Below are 20,811 nucleotides of genomic sequence, written 5' to 3'. Positions count from 1 at the left end.
TTCTCTTGCCATCTGTTGTCTATGACGTGACAGAATCATAGTGTCTGTGAAGAATAGTGTGCAGCCGCATTGTTTGCAATGGGCGGCGAGTGAAAATGGTTTTGTGTCTGACAGTGAACGCTCATGCTCCTTAAGACGGATATTGACACACCTTCCGCTCTGTCCAATGTATGATTTTCGGCATGATAATGGGATTTGATAGACGATGGCTTCTTTGCATTCTGTGTACTGAAACGTGTGATTGATGCCACATTTGCCACGAACATTGCCGCTGTCTCTGATTTCTGTGTCAGTGCTTTTTTGCACTTTTGCGCACATGGATTCCAATTTATGTGGGAAGGAAAAAACGACGTCAACGTCATAACGTTGAGCCAAGGTTTTCAAACTTGCATTGGTCTTGAGTTCAATCCCCAGACCTAGGAAGCTTTTCTAGGAAGCTTTTCTTTCTAATTAATCTGTATGGATATCCTTTTAGCTTTGTGCTAGAAACATGTGGATGTCAGTTTTCCCTTTTGTGAACTGTAGGTACTTCCTCTGTAATACAGGTGTTGCGTAGTGAATTTTTTATTGCTATTGAGCCCAATTGGCATTAGAGTGTCTTTAGCGCAGTGTGCCAATTCGCAAAAGCAGAGGGAGGCAATTGTGGTCACGAAGCTCCATCTGGATGGGGCTTTATTGCAATAAAAAATGACCATTTGACGCTGATGTAACATGACAAATCATCACTGTTGGCGTTGCGAGGAAGAAGAAAATGCATAATGCACAAAAAAATGGGAGGTAGTTTGGATGGACTCACCTATCAGGATGCATAAATGGAGGAGTGTTTCATCAAAATCTATTCATGAAGTAGTTTCAAAATTGCGAAGACTTAAGGGAAGCCTGTGTACAACCAAGCTTGCAGTTTAAAGGGGTCATGAACCACTTTTCCAAGTAATGATCTAATGACCTCAGTATCGGAGTTTACTGCCTCCCGAATCGATTGCCGCAAAAATTTCTCGAATACGTCAAGAATGAGCGGAGTTACGGGGGTTTGGCGCACGCTCTCAGCGCTTTCTCTCTTTTCTCGTGCCGACGAGCGCACTGAAAGCTACACGAGGAGGGATGGCCCGGGGGAAAGAAGTTACGTCAGCGTGCGTCATGAAACGCGATCGCTCTCCCGCTGTGATTCGCTTGCGCGAGTGCGGCTACCATGTACTGAGGAGTGCGGCGCCGGCAAGTGGCGGCACCCCGTGGCAAGAAGTGCATCTGATCCGAACGCCGCTCTCGATTTACGTCGGCTATCGGCCAATAAGCATGCTATGTCTCTTGCGACGTAAACTGGCAGATCCGCGACGTCAATGTGCAGACGCCCCGCCCACCGACGAGAGTGAGAACCGGCCTCTGTTTGAAAAGAGGGTGCCTGGGGAAACGGCAACTTCGCGCTCCGCTTGTGGCCTTTATGCGGCGTGCACGACTGTAATATTTGCAGAGCAGTTCATAGCCGTGTCAGCTTTCCACAGGATGTGTATGTGTTTTTTCAACAAGCCCAAGGGGTGCTTCATGACCCCTTTAATAGGGCAACCTAAGGTGTGCTAGCTGTGTTCAAACCTTCTGTGTAACCTTCTGATTTCTCTTAAATATAAGTGTTTCATTGCAAGTAATTCATCACTGCCTAATTGTTTACAGTAAGTGGCAATTGTTTTTGTGAACACCTTATTTTCCTGCAAAGAAGCCACGGATACTGCTTGCTTCCCTGTTGTTAACTTAGCTTTCACATTTTATTTTTGTAATACTCCTGCCAAAATGTATGTACGTAATCGAGTGTTAAAAAGTCAGCTCAACTTGCAAAGAACATGAAGAAAGGGGCATGTTGACACCACTGTCATGTCATTATGTCTCTCCAGCATGTAAATTTCTTTTTGTCTGTAAATGTGGTGAATATTCTACAAGAATCCATACCAACTAGTTCACTTCGCATCACGTGCATGAGCTCTTTGTTCCATCCAGTGCTGTCTTGTCAATGCTACAGAATTTTGTCGCTCTCTGTTGTTATGCACTTTTTTTTTTACATGAATAAAGGTAAATCTGGAAGTGCAACTTGCTCGCAGCCTTCATGACCTCTAATGCCGTCATGTTTTACCATGTCTCCCTGTAGGTCTGAGTCAAGATGCCATGCACATATACAACATGTACATTGCTCAAAACGCACCACTTCCGATTGGGGTTCCAGATGACCTGCGGTGCCGCATTCAAGGTGAGGCTCAGTGAACAGAATGTTGCTTCAGGAATCGGAAACCAGCATAGAGATAAGGACAGTGTTTAACTTCTTCTGTGCCACTAGCAAGCAGGGCTATGCTGTACATTTGGTAAAAAGTGGCTAAAGATTAGCTCAGCTTATTGACAATACTTGTCATTTTCAAGAAGTGAATATCTATGGTGTATAGCACCCTCAATATTCACTTTTTAACAGATGGCTGAGATTTTGTATAAGCATGCACTTAAAATATTACCTATGTTGCTTTTCATAAAGGATTAGGCAGCAGTAAACTTGACCATTTTTGGTGAGATTTCAGGATGTTTATCATAAAATAGTTAATCAAAACAAAGGGCTTTGAGGAAGGAATAATTGAAATGATCACAAATAATTTAAAAGGCTTTCAACATTAAAAAATGCCAGCATTGCACAAGAAGGGAAGACGTTAAAGACTTGGAATGGTTATAGATGCATCAGCTTAGTTTCATTATTCTGCCAAATGTTCACGAAGGTAATTGCAAATAGAGTGAGAGAAACACATGACTTCAATCAACCCAGAGAGCCAGCTGGCATCAGGAAGGGGTACTCTATGACGGATCACACCTATGTGATCTATCAGGTAATAGAGAAATCTTCCGAGTAGAACAAACCACTTTATGGGCCTTTCATAAACTAAGGAAAGGTTTTTGACTCGGTAGGGTTACCAGCAGTTTTGGAGGCATTGTTTCATCACGGGGCACTTGAAACTCTAAAGACTCCGCAGACACCTTGCTTGTTTTCTCCACAAGAAAAAAAAAGAAAAGAGAAGTATCCTCTTGAAGTCAATCTCTCGATAAAGCTGTGACTGCCCTGATCATGTACTGAGCCTTTCTTCGTCTACTGCTCATTGCTGATCACCTAAGGGCGGTGCTGTTGTGTGGTTGTCTCTAGCTCATATTATTCAGTATTCCATAAAAATAGTTGGTATGCTCGACTGAGGGAGTCACCAGAAAAGCAGCTGCTACACTAAATATTTTTTATAAGTCTTAACCTTGACATGCCCGAGTCGAAGAAGGTGCGTCATCTGATGCGGGGCGTCAAGGAACCACTGTTTGCGGGCCTCTTACGAAATCCGCCGACAACAGTCGACGAATTTATAAAGGAGGCGACTGTTATTGAGCGGGCACTGCTGCAACGAAGCCGCCACTTTGACCGCCTGCCCAACCACACGCCAATAAGGACCTTTAGAGAGGTCCAGCAACACTTTTCCACGTAATCAGTGAATGGCTTCATTTAAAGGAGTTTATTGCTTCACGAATCAACTGCCGCACAAATTTTGAGAATATGTCAACTACGAGCGGAGCTACAGGGATTCATTGCATGCTTTGTGTGCTTTTTCTCTCCTTTCGTACCAGCGAGTGCCTGAAACCTACGCGGGGGGAAGAGGGGGGGGGGGGGGCCTTGGGGTCAAGAAAGCTACGTCTCATCTAGTGATTGACAGATAAGGAACCACCAAAATGCGACAAATGTTGTGCACGACTAACAGTAACACACATTTTAATAGCTTGCCCACATGTGGAAACACAATGACATAAACACCTTCATGTACTTTAGACGTTAAACATACTACAGTAGAATCTCGATGATACGATCACGGCTAATACGAATTTCGGGATGATACGAATTTTTCTGTGGTCCCGGCCAAGGCCCATTAATTTACAACGTGCTTGAGTACGGTTGTTACGAACTGATTTTTGACCCGCGTCGTTTGATACGAATAAACGCCGCCCCACCCAACGCAACGTTGGCCCCACCGACGGCCGCGGAAGATAGCAGCGTGCACTTACGGCGCTGGAATGCGTGCGGCGCCGCCGGTTTGGCACGTTGCCAGCGCCGCCGGCGAGCAGCGTGCGACAGCCTCCAAAATCTGCGCGTATCGGAGGCCGGAGTGTGCCTTTTGCTTTCTCTTGAAGATTACAGATGGCGCTGGCCACGTTTTTTTTTTTTTTTCTTGGTGCGGAGGCAGGCCGGCAGGCGGAGACGGTAGAGGCACGGCCCGCGGGAGCTTCTTTCTTCTATGCGTGCCGTTGGACGGAGTGGTTGTCGTTGCTGTGCTCGAGCCCGCGTTCTTGCTTTGTTGTGATTGTGCCTTTTTTGCCGAGTGGCAGCAAGCTATGTCTCGCAAGCGGAAAGCCCTCTCCTTTAAGGAGAAACTGGACATTCTTCGAAAGGTCGATGAGGATCCCAAAAGAAAACGCACGGAGTTGGCTAAGGAGCTAGGCCTCGCAACGTCGACATTAAGCACAATTGTTGGACAGCGGGACTCAATAATGAAGAATGTGCTTTCATTTAACGTCAACGCGAGGCAAGCGAAGACAGCCCAACACGTGAAGCTTGAAGAAGCTCTTCTGACCTGGTTTAAGGAGGTTACTGCAGCTGGTGTGAACATCGATGGCAAAGTGTTGCGTGAGAAAGCCGACGAGATCGCACTTGCTCTGCGCATCGACGGATTTCAGGCCTCAGGTGGGTGGCTGCACCGTTTCAAGACGAGACACGGTCTCGTTTACAAAAGCGTCTGTGGGGAAGCGAAGAAGGCTGACGAGACCGTTGTTAGCGACTGGCTCGCGAAGTTGCAGTCACTCATCTCTGGGTATGAGCCTCGTGATGTTTTTAACGCAGACGAGGCTGGCCTGTTTTTTAACCTTCAGCCTGAGAAGAGCCTTTGCTTAAAAGGCGAAGCGTGCCAAGGAGGCAAGAAAAGCAAAGAGCGAATAACGGTGCTTTTGTGCTGTAACGCCGACGGGTCGGAGAAACTTAAGCTGACGGTAATTGGCAAATCCCAAAAGCCTCGGTGTTTCAAGCGCGAGAGCCATTTGCCGTGCGTCTATCGCGCAAACAAAAAGGCGTGAATGACGGCGGCCCTGTTCGAAGAATTTCTGTCGCTCCTTGACAGAAGGATGGCCTGCAAGAATCGGAAGATTGTTTTGATTCTTGACCAGTGCGCCGCCCACCCGAGGCAAGTAACGCTCCAAAACGTCAAACTGATCTTTTTGCCCGCGAACACGACGACGCACCTGCAACCGCTTGACGCTGGAATAATAAAAAACCTCAAGCATCATTTCAAGGGCCTTCTTGTGCGCCGCCTACTTGCCAATATTGACAGAAAACACGAGGGCGACCTGCGAATAAGCCTCCTGGACGCCATCCATTTTATCGCTATGGCTTGGGATCGAGTAACGCCGACTACCATAGCAAACTGCTTTGCGAAATGCGGCTTCTTCAGGAGTTCCGAAGAGGTGCCCTCAGAGCAGGAAGAGCCAATTGAGGGTTGGGAACTGCTTGATGCTGGGTGTACAGCTGAAGACTTCTGCACGGCGGATGACAACCTCGCCACTTGTGGTGCGCGCACGGTGGAGGATATTGTTGAGGAGGCCACATGCGAGGTTGCCGATTCCAGCGATGATGGCGACAACATAGACGAGGGCGATGGTGAAGGACCACCACCGGCGGCTGAAACGCTGCACGCGCTCGACGTCCTGAGGCGTGCTATGGCCGCTGATGAAATCAGCGACGACACGTGCACGCGTTTTTACGGATTTCAAAGAAGTCTGCTGAGTGACTTCGCGAAAAAAAAGAAGCAGAAAGACATTAGAGATTTTTTCTGCAAGAAATAAATGTTTTTTTTATGTGTTCCTAAAAATGAGTTTGCCTCTGACTGTTAATATAGCTAGTTTTACATGTGTTTCGGTGATACGAATTTCGGCTAATACGAATATTTTTCGTGACCCCGCGGGATTCGTATCATCGAGATTCTACTGTAATTTCACCCAGTGTTATTTTTAGGTGATGACTCATACTTTTGGCATATGTCATCAGCTTTTTGGACCAGACAGACTTGTTAAATAAGCTTTAATTACTACAGTCTGCTACATTTTCCAGACCAGTAAAACTTGACTTGTGCAACCTGTAGTGTGGCCTATCTGTAGAGGCTGTTCGCGTGGCAACTTTTTTTGAAATGAGGCACCTGCCTTCCAGCCCTTGATTATAAGGACAAGGACAAGGCAGTAGTGCTCTGTGCACATCCTTATGGTTTTTAATGATCAACTCATGCACAGCCCGTACTCAATGACCACCTCACTTACCATGCATGTAATTTTGGTATATACATCTATATATATATATTTACAATACATTTATACAGCAAGTGTTCTTGGGCCTCTCTACAGCCACGCTAGACCATTCATTTTATCCCATTTGTCATTGCTGACCACACATCTAGTCGTCGTGACCATAGTGTATGATGCGTGTTCACTAGGGAGCATAGCCTCGGTTACATTTGCGCCACTAAACCCAACATAAGTAACTAAATTCATGGCCATTAAACCAGTAACTACTAAAGAAGATGGACTAATTTCATTTTTCTGGGGCTTTGCAGATTCCGTGTCTCGAAACCCAGTTGAGCCGGAATGCTTCTTTGAGGCACAGCAGTTTGCAGTGAACCAAATGGAGAAAGAGTAAGTGTGGGAGTTCTTTTTTTTTATGTTTTTATCCTTATAGTTAGTTTGTTTAATTTGTGACACTCCTCTGAAGAAAAAAAGAAACATGAACCATCTGTGCAGCACCATATTGATGAACTGTGTATCAATGTTTTCTGCCAGAATGGCAGAGCGGGAGCATTCATGAAGAAGGCTCATTATTTTGCGTGGTAGCAGTGGATTTTAAAGAGAAACTTTTCTCTTATAGTGTTGTACAGTCAACGACAAAAGTTTACAGACCACGCAAGCGCATCGCCAAGAGCCTCTTCACAACATTTCCGCTACATCAGTGGCGATCGACAGCAGCACTATGCCCAATACGCATCTATCTGTAATCGATGGCCACGCTATCTTCTCTCTGGGCACGAACATTTTCTAGCTCTTGTCTTTAACACGACGCGCTCTTCGGCAACCGTGGCTACGTGCTTGTGTCTCGGGATCAGTCTAGCAGCATAACTCTTCTGCTATCAACGTAGAAGTGTGATGCTTATACCACAGATAAGCACTTTGTGTGAAAACAAGGAACTAACAATGTACTACGCAGCAGTATAAATTTGATATACCAGCGCGAATAACAAGAAGACTAGTTGTCGGCCCAGCGCTGAGGCCAACTGTAGGTGGCGCACCGCTAGGTGGCTCGAACGGGCAGCTTGGCACGACCTTGTGGGGTCTGTAAACGTTAGGGGTTGACTGTACAGTCACGAGTTCAAAGACAGTTCATGGCTTCCACTAGCCCTTATTTCCATAACTGAACGCTGTTCTCGCAATCGGAGGTGATTCCAAATAAGAAAATATCGCTTAGTTGCTGAAATGAAAGGAAGTTGAAGGCATGAGCAATCTTTGAACTGATGAGGCCACGCGCTTAATGTCTTTGGAGGCTGTGATTCATGGTGGTAGTTTGATTGTCAATAAAGTCGTTGTCAGTGCGAGAGGGGTTTCACAAAGAAAAACATTTTTTTCATTGTTTTGGTGAACTGAATGAAATTTTGTAAACTTGTTCAGTTTTTTCTGCAGATTTCAAATCTCCTAAGTAGATTTTTAATAGCAGCATTAGATCAAAAGATAGGCTAGACCAGCTGTCTGGCAGTCTTGTCACATACTTTGTTTTTGTGTTTCAACAAAGTTACGAAAAATCCCCTTAAGAAGTAAGCATAAAAATGTTTTTGAAATTTCATATCTTTTTATTTTAATGCAGCTGCAAAAAAATCTACTTAGAGATTTCGAATTGGCAGAAAAAACTGAATAAGTGTAATAAATTTCACGCCATTTACTCAACTATTAAAAAATCGTTTTTTAAGACCCACGTCTGCTCTTAATTGCATTGACTTGTTGGTGCAAGCGGTGGCTGCATCGGGGTGTAATGACGAAGGGCTGACAGTGCATGTGCCAGGGGTGACGTGATGCACCAGTGGCCACCCGCCACGACCGCAGGTTACATGGAGATCTTTACATAAGCCAGTTACATCAAGTGAATGGAATATGCTAGTCTTTGTGCAGTCTACTGTACGGTCTACTGCACTTTATGCAGTATTATTGATGTTTTGTTCCTCACTGTGCAGCCTGTACCCAAGCTTCCTCCGGAGCCCCTACCACTGCAAGCACCAGGTGGACGTGCTCACGAGTGGGAACGTGTCGCTGGCCGACATACTGTACAATGATTCAGCGCTTTTCTACTTCATGGAGGTACGAGTACACACACACACGTTTACATACTCCCGTTTGGAGGTTGACCCACTATGTTGCTTTCCTTGTTGATAAACTGTTGTGATCATAGGCCTCTTAGTAGAACTTGTTGTTGGGCTAGTTGGTGCATGCTTACTGAAATAGTAGATAAAAATACTTGTAACCATCAAGGAAAGAGTCAAAACAGAGCAGGAAAGGGGTCCTTTTCTGTTTCGTTAGAGTTCTTCTTTGATGGTTACACATCTTTTTTTTGTATTTCAGTAATCATTGGCTTCTATTTTCTTGAGCGGCCCATATCGTATGAGAACCTAGGATATTATTACTGTTTCTTGTTTTTTTCTTTTTTTTTAATTCCTTAAATCCATGAGAAGGGCGAAAAAATGTTTCTGTGTGTGCTACCAGGACTGAACAGAATTAGAGGGAAACAGTTACACAAAATGGTTCTTTAGAAACAGTATTTTTGTGAAGGAAACTGTAGATTTAATGGCATTTAGTGGTTCGTAGATTTAGTGTCATTGGACATTCAGTGTGCACTGTGCGGTTGGGCTAACATTTTTCACACATTACAACTTGCCAGCAAGCTGGCTTGAATTTTGGATAGGACAAGAGAAGCATGTGGCTTTGATCAACCTAGAGAGCAAGCTGGCTTCAGGAAGGGGTCCTCTACAATGAATCACAGCCATGTGATGAATCGGGTAGTTGAGAAATATGCCAAGTTCAACAAGCTGCTTTGTATGGCTTTCATAGACTACGAAAAGGCATTCAACTAAATGGAGATACGAGTAGGTTTGGAGGCATGGCCTTGTCAAGCAGCATTTGAGACATGCGTGAATACCTTAGCCGTCGCTGCAGACCAGACATCCTATTTAGTATGCACAAAAATAGTAGCAATGTAACAGTAGCAGTAGGACCCATGCCTGACAGGGAAATGCTGCCAAGCTGACTGTCACACAGTGCTGGTCTCTGTGGCCTGTTAATCGTTGCACTTGGATGTTCAGTTTATGGAGCAGGAGCAGAGCCGGCACCTGGTGGACTTTCTGCTCATGGCGGACAACTTTCGTAACCACCTGTTGGCCGAGGGAAGCTACAACCCGACACAGGCCCAGGACGATGCCATGGTCATCTACGACAAGTGAGCACTGGCGGCCTGCTTGTTGTGCTTTGCCACGCTTGCTCAGCACCTTTTGACATTGCACTGCTGAGTAAGAGGTTGCGGCTTCGAACGTGGTTGGCGCAGCTGTTAAATGCAAAGATGCTTGTGAACCAGGAATTAAGTGCACGTTAAATGACTCCAGGTAATGCAGGTTAATCCAGAGTTTCCCATTACAGTGTGCCTCATAATCACATTGTGATCTTGGCAAGCAAAACTGTAGAATTGAGTTTTGATTGCCAGCTTATGGACAGCTTACTGAGATCAGACTGCATGACAACACACATAAGCCAATTTGCTGCCAATTCAAATTTGGATTATTTGGGATTCTTGTTAATTTGAACTTTATTCTGAAATGCCTAATTGGGATATATTTTTTGCGCTTTTTGGAGGTGCCTAATATTAAAAAACATTTTGTAGGTGGCTTGGATGCATCACACTTTGGTTTCTGGAGCAAAGCATCTTGCATGAAAATGGTTGGTGAAAAAGTTTGTGCACAGTGCATAAGGAGTAGAGCACAGTGGAACCACATTAATCTGAAGTCAAATTCAATAGGAAAATTATCAATGCGGTACATCTTAGAGAGATTAGAACATCTCACTTGATAGTGTACTTGGTGCAGTGCACACTGTGATATACCAGGATTTTGCTGTGGTGCAAGTGTAATACATTCACGACACTTTCTGTCGGTGCAGTCATAGAGTTTCCTAAATTTAACTAGAGGGGACTTCGACGCTGCGATCGTTCAGCCACCATGGGAATGATGGGTAGTACACGGATTTGCCTAATCTTCGTGCTTACGGCTTCGAACACACTTGTCGCTTTGTTTATTGCTGTGTTTTGGCATTTGTTTCAGTAACAGAATAGACCGTTGTGAACTTCGTGACCAGATTTGAATTCGTGAGCCCAAAAAAGTTAAAGTGGTGAAGTGGAACTGCCGACTTTTGCTGAACTTCGTCTTGCGACAAAGCGGATGTAGGCAACGCGGTGCCAAACGCAGCCGAAAGAACGAAGTTTAGACAAATCCGTGTACCACCCGTCATTCCCATGCTGGCTGAAGCGCCATGCATTGCAGCTCCCATAGACACTAGCGCCAGAGTTCCTTCTAGTAAGTATTGTAGGAAACTAGGGGTGCAATACCACCTAGAGGCAAAACTTAGTGCAGTCAGCACCTGTTTCAGTGAAGCAAGATGATCAAGTGAGAGAGGTCTGTTCTGTCCAAGATCAGGGCTGCAGCGTGTTGTTGATGGGTGGAACCCTTTCCCGGTGCAGGTACTTCTCGCTGCAGGCGACCAGCCCCCTGGGCTTCAGTGATGCGGTGCGGCTGGAAGTGGAGCAGAACATCTGCCGAGAGGAGGGCCCCCTGCCCTCGTGCTTCGACAAGCCCGTCATGGTGCTCCTGCAATACCTCGAGAAGGTATGCTTGGATGATGGCGATGATACACCGTAGTTGTGTTGGGGCTGCATTGACGACATTGCACATTCTAACCTAATCTCCGGTGCTCGTGTAGGCTGTAGAATGTTCAGGGCTTTTTGCCGTGTGCAGAAATGCGATAAGCATCGTCGGTGACATTCCAGGTGGTGGCATCAACTTTTATTTGACAAAGAGTCGCTTGTCTGGCACCTCGGGGTGGCTCCATGCGGGAAGCGACTCTTTCGGCCCAGGAAACGATGGCCAACTGTTTCTCCCGGTCAGGAGTTCTGACGAGTTCATCCCGTGTTAATTTTGAGGGAGCTGGTCGGAGAGATTTTGGAGGGGGAAAACCACCCCATCCCCACAAAATGTGATCTTGGGTAGCTAGTGCATTTGGACTACAATTTTGACAGTTTGGTTGGAATTTTCCGTTCATGATAACTGCCAGTCTATGAGGACTGGTGAAAGAGTGTGTTTCTGTGCGGTGTAGGATTGTGGCCTGCGCTCTCGTGAGGTTGTCTGGCAGAGGGTAATGCCTCCTTTGGTTCTTGTAGTAATTTGTGACATCATTATAAGAAATCGGTGCCTCACATGGGAAAACAGGGCCCGAGGGGCGCATCTCCCGGTTTGTTAGACCTCGGGACACACGATGCGCCTCCTCATACCCCGGGTTCCCCGAGTGGGCAGGGACCCACACAAGCTCAATGGTTGCGTCACCCCAGTCTTTTTCTAGGATCCTTGCTGCAGGGACAGCTACGCTTCCTTTAGTGAAATTTGTTATTGCTCGTTTAGAGTTGCTTATGACTGTCTGAGCGGAAGCGCTCGTGATGGCCAGTGCAATGAAATTCCAGAATCTTCAAGTGAATCAAGGTGCAGCTTCCACAGAGCAATAGTAGCATCTGTAACATTTCTGTTTGAACACACCAGGTCATCGTTAATAAGAAACCAGCTTCACACATAAATACTATGTGTGGATGCATGTACATCCTTCAGCAAAAGTTGGTGGGACGTGAAATTTTAGAGAAAGCTATACTCCTGTTTCATTGAACTGTTGCTAGGCCCAGAAATTTCCTCTTCCTGTGCACGCATCCTTCAAGGCGGGGTTCATCATTCTTTGAAACTATGTACCAACAGGCCCAGGGCCAGACTCTTCTATACTCTCGCTTTGTCTGGTAACATAGCCTCAATCACATGTCCCAGCCTGTAGTAGTTGGGTTTTAGAAGCGTGATGCACGAACAGAGCATAAATTCACATTTGCAGTGGAGCCCACGTCCCGTAAATTTTTTTGGCCTGGTGTACCGATGTATCACACTCAACTCGCACTTTTCTTCTCCCCAGAACCACCTGAAGTCCTTCCTGTCAAGCCAGCTGTACGTGAAGTTCATATCCGAGTGCATTGTCACCATCCAGACGGCACAGAGTGACACAGACTCCCTGCGGCGGAAGAAGCGCTCTGGTGAGCATTGTAAATGAAGCCATCTGTCGCTCTGGTGGATGCACTCATTTGCCTCTTATTTCCTTCATTTTTCGACAGAGAGAGAGGCATATTTATTGCACTGTGCACCTCCTTGTAAGCATTACCTTTTTAAAAGTAAGACCAGACCAAAAGCAATGATTGAGTTATTCAGCTCCAGCTTGAAGCCGCATGCTTGCAGCCACATTATATCAGTTGTTTTTAGTAGGGGTGTGCAAATATTTGAACTTTCAAATATTTTTCTAATAGTGTTTGCTGTTTGATTCGATTCACACCCGAATTTTACTATCCGAACTTCCGGAAAATGTAACGGTTTCATTAGCTTAAAACAAGATAACGGCGCTTCTAAATGATGTGCGTAAACCCAATTGCATCCACACGTATTGTTACAAGATATTCTAAAACTATGGCATGCTGATATCTTGAGGATCAGAAGAAAAAAAGGCAAGTACAGTGCACCCTCGTAGAAAGTGAAGTTTATTATGCTGGCAGTTCCTTTCCTTCAGTGATCCAGCTTTGCTGGCTTTGAGGCCACTCCTGGATACGCCCACAAACTCGTGCCGTTTCAAGGGTCGTTACCTTGACAAGCTTGGTCTACACGAAGCTGCCTGAGAACGTCTGCAAGCTTGACATCGATGCCCGGATATTTTTCCATTTTCGGCCCGTAAAAGCTTTTCCTTGTGGACGTGCAGCTGAGAACCTCCTTCCTTTGTTTGCACCACTCACGGACGCAGGTTTCGGGCACGCAGTATAGACGCGATGTAGCTGTCCTCAGCAAAGTAACTTTCCTTAGATATGAGCTTTTATAGTGAAAGGGGCGCGTCACCATTTCCATTTTGCAGGGAACAAATTTCACACAGACAGACAATAATAGTTGTCAGGAAGCGACACTCTAATACTTGCCCAGAAGCATTGTCACAGCTTCCAGATAACTTAACGCAGTAATGCATGTGCAGATTCTCTGCCCTTGTATCGTTCCTATCATTTGCGCACAAAGGTGTCCATGAGTATAACTTTGAGCAGAGTTGATTTAGCTCTTGAGTGGTTGTGCTTCTTTTAAAACGACCTGCCTTAGCAGTGCGACATTTGATACAAAACTCGGCAGAGCTCGTACCCTAAATACTATGCAGGTGTCATGACCAATACTACTGTGCTTTGTGTTTGTGAGCTAATAGAGTACGCTGATGTGCTTGGCCAGAATTAGGTGTAGCACGATAATGGTTGTATGTCTGAAGCGACGTATATATAGAACAAGTCACTGTAGCCTATGAAGAGCTCAGACTAGTTGGGTGCAGCTATTAGAGCCTGGCATACAGTAACATAGACAACAAAGAGCACAAGGGCAGAGAAACGTGAACAAGAAGTTTGCAGTGGCATCCGAAGATTATTCACGAAAGCAAACACATATGTTTGCCACAGGATTTCCTGCAGTGGCACTCATTGCCCGCATCTTTCTCGCAGCATACTTAGCAGTCTGTTCTCCTAACAGCTGTCAGCACACTGCTGTCATTAGTGGTTCGTAGGGGTGTGTGAATAGTGAAACTTAGAACTAAATCGAATACGAGTCTGAAAGGGACAGGGGCGTAGCCAGAAATTTTTTTCGGGGGGGGGGGGGGTTCAACCATTCGTGCGTGCGTTTGTATGTGTGCATGCCTATATACGCAAGCAAAACTGAAAAATTTCGGGGGGGGGGGGGGGTTTGAACCCCCCCCAACCCCCCCTTGGCTACGCCCCTGGAAAGGGATCATGCTGAATTGAATATGAATCAGATACTGTTCAAATAGCTTTCGAATAGTAAGGCAACCATTTTCAAGGAAGGCCTAGAATTCTACAACTTTTTATTTTATACAAATATTCAGAAACGTTAATACAGAAACATCGCTGTTACATTTAACTGACAAAAGATGCCACAATTATGTAAATTGAGGTAAGCTTGTATACAGTAGCGACTACAACCTTTGAGGTGTTCTTTAGCTGTAGGATGAATACATCAGCTACTTCAGTGTTCGAGGTGGTACTTCGTCACCAGCTTCTAAGCAACACTTAAGACCTAAAGGTTAAATAATGTTCCATGAATCAACATGAATGAATCTCACGGTAATGATAGTCGATTGAGGACACACTCGCTTCAGTGACACTGGAGTTTAAAGCAAAAAGCTACTTCATCCGGTGATGAGTAAAGATTTGAAAGTTCCGTAAAAGCTTGAACTGCATGCATCTTGGCAGTCCACTAATTAAAAATAGAAAAATGATCCTTCACTCTTCCATCGTTTTGTTCCTTTGGAGTTTTACTTTCGGTGCTGATTATTCAAAAAGTATTAAAAAAAATATTCGATATATGGGATATGCACTATTCTGTTCGAGTACCAACACGAATAGAACACTATTCGATTCGTTATTCAAAATTTTCAAATATTAGGACACCCCTAGTGGTTTGGCTTTTCATTGCACTTTCTTGCTTTAAGACGGGCCATCATGCTTAACCCAGTAAGATGATTGCTGTGCATGGGTAATCCAAAACGCAGGCAGCGACAGCAGCAGCAGCGATCTTTCCTCACTGGCCTCGCAACCATCAGCGGCCCCGACGACCACCAACACGTTGCTGGCTGTGGATGGCAGTGGCAAGTGGCTGCCGGGCACCCCGAGCACGCGCCGCATATTGCGTCACATCGAGGGCAGCGACATGAAGATCGACTCGGGCCAGTTCAACCCAGATGCCCTCTGGAAGCGCAGCCTGGCTGGGTGAGGGCATTCACACTTTATCTCCACGGTCACTTGCCCGGCAACACTGCCAGCCCAATGGTCGTGGCGTATACCTATATTTCGAACGAGAACCTGTTGGGCAAAGCATTTAGAACAGTAGTACTCCATAGTCATACTAGGCGTTGTAGCATTAGCAAACAATGCTTAGTATTTGAATTGATAACACAAGTTTTTGTACTTGCGTTGGTTACAATAAAAACAATAAAAGAATGCAACAGGCTAAATTGTGCACCAGGCATCAACATCTAGTAAGCTGTTCGAAATATTGTGTATTCCTTGTTTTTCCTACTTTGCCACAATTTCATATATTCTCGGTGTTTTGCTCTTTATTTGCCCTTATTTTACATACCTTGTCATTGCCAATCGAGGGCTTGCAGTATGTAATAAATGAATAAATAAATAAATAAATGAAATAATGGCCATACTTGTAACTGCTGCTCCTACATGAGTTCTTCACCTTGTACATCTGAACCGATTGGCTTGTGGTGTTGTGGTGCACGTATGGTTCCATTTATTTTGATGAAATTTGGTATCTGTGTGCACTCTACTCTGGCATCCTTGTTTCTACCACACCTCATTCCATAATGTGCTTAGAGTTGTTGACTAATTCGTCCTTGCGCTGCCAATTGCTAGCTTCCTTGCCAGCTCAATTTGGTAAAGTGACTGCTCCAGAAAGGCGTTGGCCCTAGGTTCGATTCCCGTACCAAGACAAATTTTTCTTCAACTAAGAAGCTTTCCTTTCTAAGAAATCGGCATGGATTTCCTTGTGGCTTCATGCTACAAACAGGTAATTGTCAGTCATCCCTTTCAAAAAGTTTGGGATACTGAATTTAAAGTTCAGCTTCCTATAGTTCCTAGAATTTCACTTTCTCTCATATCAGTCCATCAGTTGTTTCATAAAAGCATTTCTCTGCTTGAGGTATAATTGAACAGGGAAATCAGAGTTGGGCTCAGCCTAAAGCTTCATCGGTAGCCGCCATGTGTAACAGGCGTTTTTCTGTATGAGCCTAAATATGCACCCGTCAACGATAGTTTGCGGACCTGTTGGGGCCAGAAATAACCTTTTTCTTTGCATCTTGAGTATGTTGGTTGAAATTGAGTCATTTAGTGTAAGTGCACATGGTTCAACCAGTGGAATATATTGAAGCCATTCAGTGCTGTAGAGATGTGTTAAAATAAATGTATCTTTGCTGGTGTCGTAGTCTTCAAACTTTTGCTCTCAACTGTGAATTGCTATTAAGCACTACTTCTGTCACAGTATTACAAAGTAATTTAAATACTGCATGCTGCCGTAACCCCACAACTGTGGAATTCTGCATCTGAGTGCAAGGTCATAGGTTTGATTGCCCTATAGCCACAATAATGTTCTGGGTAATAATCTACTTTGGTTTCTGATACCCTCAATGATCAAAATTTATTTCAGTGACCTTCACTGAGGTGTCTTTCACAGAGCCTGTGATGCTTCTGAACATTAAACACCACCAGTCAACCAACTTAACTGCTGCTTAAAAGAGTGAAGCCGTCTTGCTTGATAACCTCTTTTCCGTGGCTGTTTACAGGAAGCTCCAGATGGCGCATGTCGACCACTTGGGCAAGCTGACGACCGAGTTCGAGCCAGAGCCGGACAAAAAGACAGGTCTGTTCAACTTGAATGATCTAGACAGAAGTGAAGAGCAGGCAGCCGCAATGCTGAGCTGGTATTTCGTAGTGATGCACTCTGCTTGATTCTATGCTAGCCTCATCATCCACCGCTCACGGCTGGGTGATCCCATTGATAATGTGGGCAGACTTCCTTGCTTGCAAACATTGGCACCAGGAAATTGTATGAAAGAGGAACGTATCAACGAGGTTTTACTGTACTGGCCTTAGCTGTGAATGTGGGCATGCGTGGCAGCACGTGAATGTGGGCATTGTGACACTGAATGAAAAGCCATTGATGCAAGTGCTGCTGATAGCTTAGGTTATGAAACACTTCCCAAGCAAAATTAGTGCATATGTTTGGCAATCACACATCTTGGGGCTACAAGCATGTCATGCCAGGCAGGTTGTAGACTTGCTATTATAGAATGATTGCTATTAGTAGTAGACTGTCATCATCACATGGAGGACCTCAAATGCCATACTATTTAGCAACCATATGTAAATAGTAGAAGTGTGCGAATATTCGAACTTTCGAATATTTTTCAAATAGTGCTTGCTATTCGATTCGATTCGCACCGGAATTTGACTATTCGAAGTATTCGAACTTCCGGATGATAAATACAGTCAACGTCCGATTTTTCGAACTCTCTAGGGACCATGAAATCGTGCGAAAGATTGGGCAATCCGAAAAAATTCATGCTTTTTTATTCCGCTCAAGTAATGAAATCTCCACAGCCACGTTCGAAATAGCTTTAATGCATCCCAGTACACTTATCCAGCATTTTGATGCGTTCCCAGGCTCTTGTGAATACATTCGGTACTTGCCGTGAACCATGTTTAACTATGTGCCAAGCGCCAATTGCAAATTTGCGTCTCGTGATGAGCACCGCCGATACCAGCAAAGCGCCGAATAGATTACGGCTCTCTCGCATGGAGCATTTGGAAACGATGACGCAGAACACAAAGACTGTGGCGGAAGAGCAGATGACTCGTCCGGCTTTTCACGATGCGAGTTGCAGCAGTTGCTGCCGCGTGAAGCCGATCGTTCCTGCCGCATGTGCAGCACATCGCCAACCAAGCTGACGCCGTCACTGCCGAGGCGCTTGCCGTACCGTACGCATGCGTTTGCCATGATAGCGTTTGTTCTAATAGGTCTAGTTATGACATGGCCACTCTGTTCCCGATTGCACACGGGTGCAGCTCTGGCGAGCTGCTTTCGTTCGTGAAGGCAGCACGTCTGTGCGGCACACTTAGCGGTGTCACACAAAGAGGCAGCATGAACGGCGACGCGGCGCGTTTGGGTTATACGCATACCACTGCGCTAGGCCGCATGCACTACTGAGCAGTTAGCTGAAGATGCTTATCATAAGGGTTGGGCGTGTTTGCCGCCTGCCGCCATCACTCCTCCGTGCATTTCCGGTGCTTATCCGTAAAGACATCGCCGTACTGCGCCGTGACAGTGACCCCTTCAGATTTTCGATATGCTTCACCCCATCACACTCTGGCATTGCGGCAAAGCTGCCTTTGGGACTCTGCTACGGCCGCAAACAGATTGATTCACGAAAGCACTGATTCGAACCTAAGAGATGATAGGCACGGCAGAGGTGGGGTTTAATTAATGCCGTTTCGGACCTGAAATTGGGGCAGAAAGTCCAAAAAATCGGGCGCCAAGAAGTTTCAGCGTCTAAAATTTCACATGTTCTTATACATTGACGTCTATGGGACAGATTAGGAACTCCGGAATCGAAGTGAGCGCGCCCTTGTCCGCCACATCATTTGGGCCTCCACAGAAGTTGAAGCGCCAAGAGAGGTTGAGGAAGTAGCGTCTCTTCCTTTCACGTGTAAAGTGTTGTCGACACCACATTGGTTGCACTGAATCATGTAAATAAATGCAATTCGGCCTCTGCATTGCCTCATTCTTGATGAGACAACTAGGGAACACCACCCCTCTAGCGCTTCACCGACCTAGCCAAAAGAAATGCTTTCATGTTGCTATCTCGTAAAAATATATGCTTAGGGATCCCATGCAACTTTTTTTCTGTAATTTCACTTAGAAGTATTCCAAAAATACTTGAGAAATATTCGACAACTATTAAAAAAATATTCAATTCAACTTGCACTCACATTTTATTATTCGAATTTGCTTCGCACTCAAAATTTTGCTATTCACACAGCTCTAGTAAATAGGCATTGGCTTGATTGCACATAAATGTGTGCTGTTTAATTAATGGATACAACTATCAAGCCATATTGTTCAATACTACTTGCTGCCATATGTAGTATTGTGGTACAGCTGTGCGAATAGCAAAATTTTGGGTGCGAAGTGAATTAGAGTATTGAAGTGTGATTGCGAATCGAATATTGTGTGAATATTTCTAGAATATTTTTTGAATAATTCGAAACGAAATTGCAGAAAATAAAGCAAGAGAGGATTCCTAAGCATATTCTTATGAGATAGCAACATGAAAGTGTTTCTTTTCACTAGGTTGATGAAGCACTGGCGGGTGGTGTTTCATAGTTGTCTTATCAAGAATGAGGCAATGTAGAGGCCAAATCCTATTTATGTACATGATTTAGTGCAACCAAAGTGTTGCCAACAACACTTTACACGTGATAGGCAAAGATGCCATTTCCTCAGCCTCTCCTTCTCTTTCAACTTCTGTGGAAGCCCAACTGATGTGGCGGACAAGGGTGTGCTCCCTTCAAGTCCGGAGTTCCAAATCTGCCTCGTAGACGTCGATATACAAAGACATCTGAAATTTTGGATGCTAAAAAGCTTCGGCTTCCAATTTTTCGGACTTCCTGCCCAAATTTCAGGTCCAAAACAGCATTAATTGAGAACTTTGCCAAACCTTTCATCTCCATGTTGGAACCAGCGTTTTCTTGAATTAATACATTTGCGACCGTAGCGGAGCTTGAAAGGCAGCTTTGCCACAGTACGGGGGGTGATGAGGTGAAGCATATTGAAAATCTAGGGACCACTTCCAATCGGACGTTGACTGTGTCTTGGCTATGTTCGACCGTAACGGAGCTTGAAAGGCAGCTTTGCCGCAATACGAGAGTGTAATGAGGTAAAGCATATTAAAAATCCCAAGGGGTCACTTTCAATCTGATGTTGACTGTATTTGTTTTTGGGAAGTTCGAATAGTAAAATTCCAGTGTGAATCAAATTGAATAGCAAACACTATTCGAAAAATATTCGAAATTTCAAATATTCGCACACCCCTAGTACATCGTAATCTTGCGAGTCGGTGTTCAGCTGCGATAAGCCTTTCAGAGTTGTTGTTCTAAATGTACGGCAGTGCATATTTTTCTAGAGTAGTTGCTGATGTGCCTGATCAGGAGAACCTGGTCCACACTTTGCGACAAAAGGAAACGCAAGAATGTACTACAGTAGAACCTCATTGATACGTTCCCATTTCGTACAATTTTCCAGTGCCAACATTTGCTACTGGGAACACAGAAAATGGCCTAATACAGTTGCGCTTCCTTTTAACCTGTTTATGAATTCCCATGAAACATAATTATCGGTTCAGGTTTCCACCCTCCTTGCCTCCGATGGTCACACAGGAAAAGTGCAAATAAAAAAAACTTAAAAAGGCTTAGGATGATAACTAGTGCATTAACACTGCCAGTGGAACTCTCGTCAGCCTGCTCCAGAAAAGTTGAAAAGCCAACACACAAATGGAAGGTAGAGGTGGTAGTTATTGCAAGGTTCAGATGAGCAAGTCATTATGAGATGGCTTGGGTGATCACATCGTGTCAGACCGAGCTAGTCATGAGCACATTGTGCGACCCTGTGCTGTGTAGGCACATGAACATGTGCTGGCAAGCATACATGTGGTTTGCTCCGATGTTGTCTCTGAGTCGACACGCAAGTCCCATTTCACTTCGGAGGTACAGTGGACTCTCAGTAAACGGAAATCTCTTAAGTGCAA

At 44.9% G+C, this 20,811-nt stretch overlaps 1 protein-coding gene across 2 annotated transcripts in view; it reads left to right on the top strand.

Moving 5' to 3' along the window:
• The window catches only part of LOC119390893 (A-kinase anchor protein 10, mitochondrial), a 43,266-nt gene that overhangs the window by 12,320 nt on the left and 10,135 nt on the right, over window positions 1–20,811 (top strand). For both annotated transcript variants that reach the window (XM_037658598.2, XM_037658597.2), the window contains exons 4-11: window positions 2,135–2,233; window positions 6,648–6,726; window positions 8,307–8,430; window positions 9,429–9,562; window positions 10,853–10,997; window positions 12,334–12,451; window positions 14,995–15,211; window positions 16,792–16,868. In XM_037658598.2, coding sequence (XP_037514526.1) covers window positions 2,135–2,233; window positions 6,648–6,726; window positions 8,307–8,430; window positions 9,429–9,562; window positions 10,853–10,997; window positions 12,334–12,451; window positions 14,995–15,211; window positions 16,792–16,868 — 993 coding nt within the window. The remainder of the gene's footprint in view (window positions 1–2,134; window positions 2,234–6,647; window positions 6,727–8,306; window positions 8,431–9,428; window positions 9,563–10,852; window positions 10,998–12,333; window positions 12,452–14,994; window positions 15,212–16,791; window positions 16,869–20,811) is intronic.

The sequence above is a fragment of the Rhipicephalus sanguineus genome, chromosome 4 (genome assembly GCF_013339695.2).
Source record: "Rhipicephalus sanguineus isolate Rsan-2018 chromosome 4, BIME_Rsan_1.4, whole genome shotgun sequence".
NCBI lineage: Eukaryota > Metazoa > Arthropoda > Arachnida > Ixodida > Ixodidae > Rhipicephalus > Rhipicephalus sanguineus.
The sequence above is the reverse complement of the archived record's forward strand: the minus strand, read 5'-3'. Positions and strand labels throughout refer to the sequence as shown.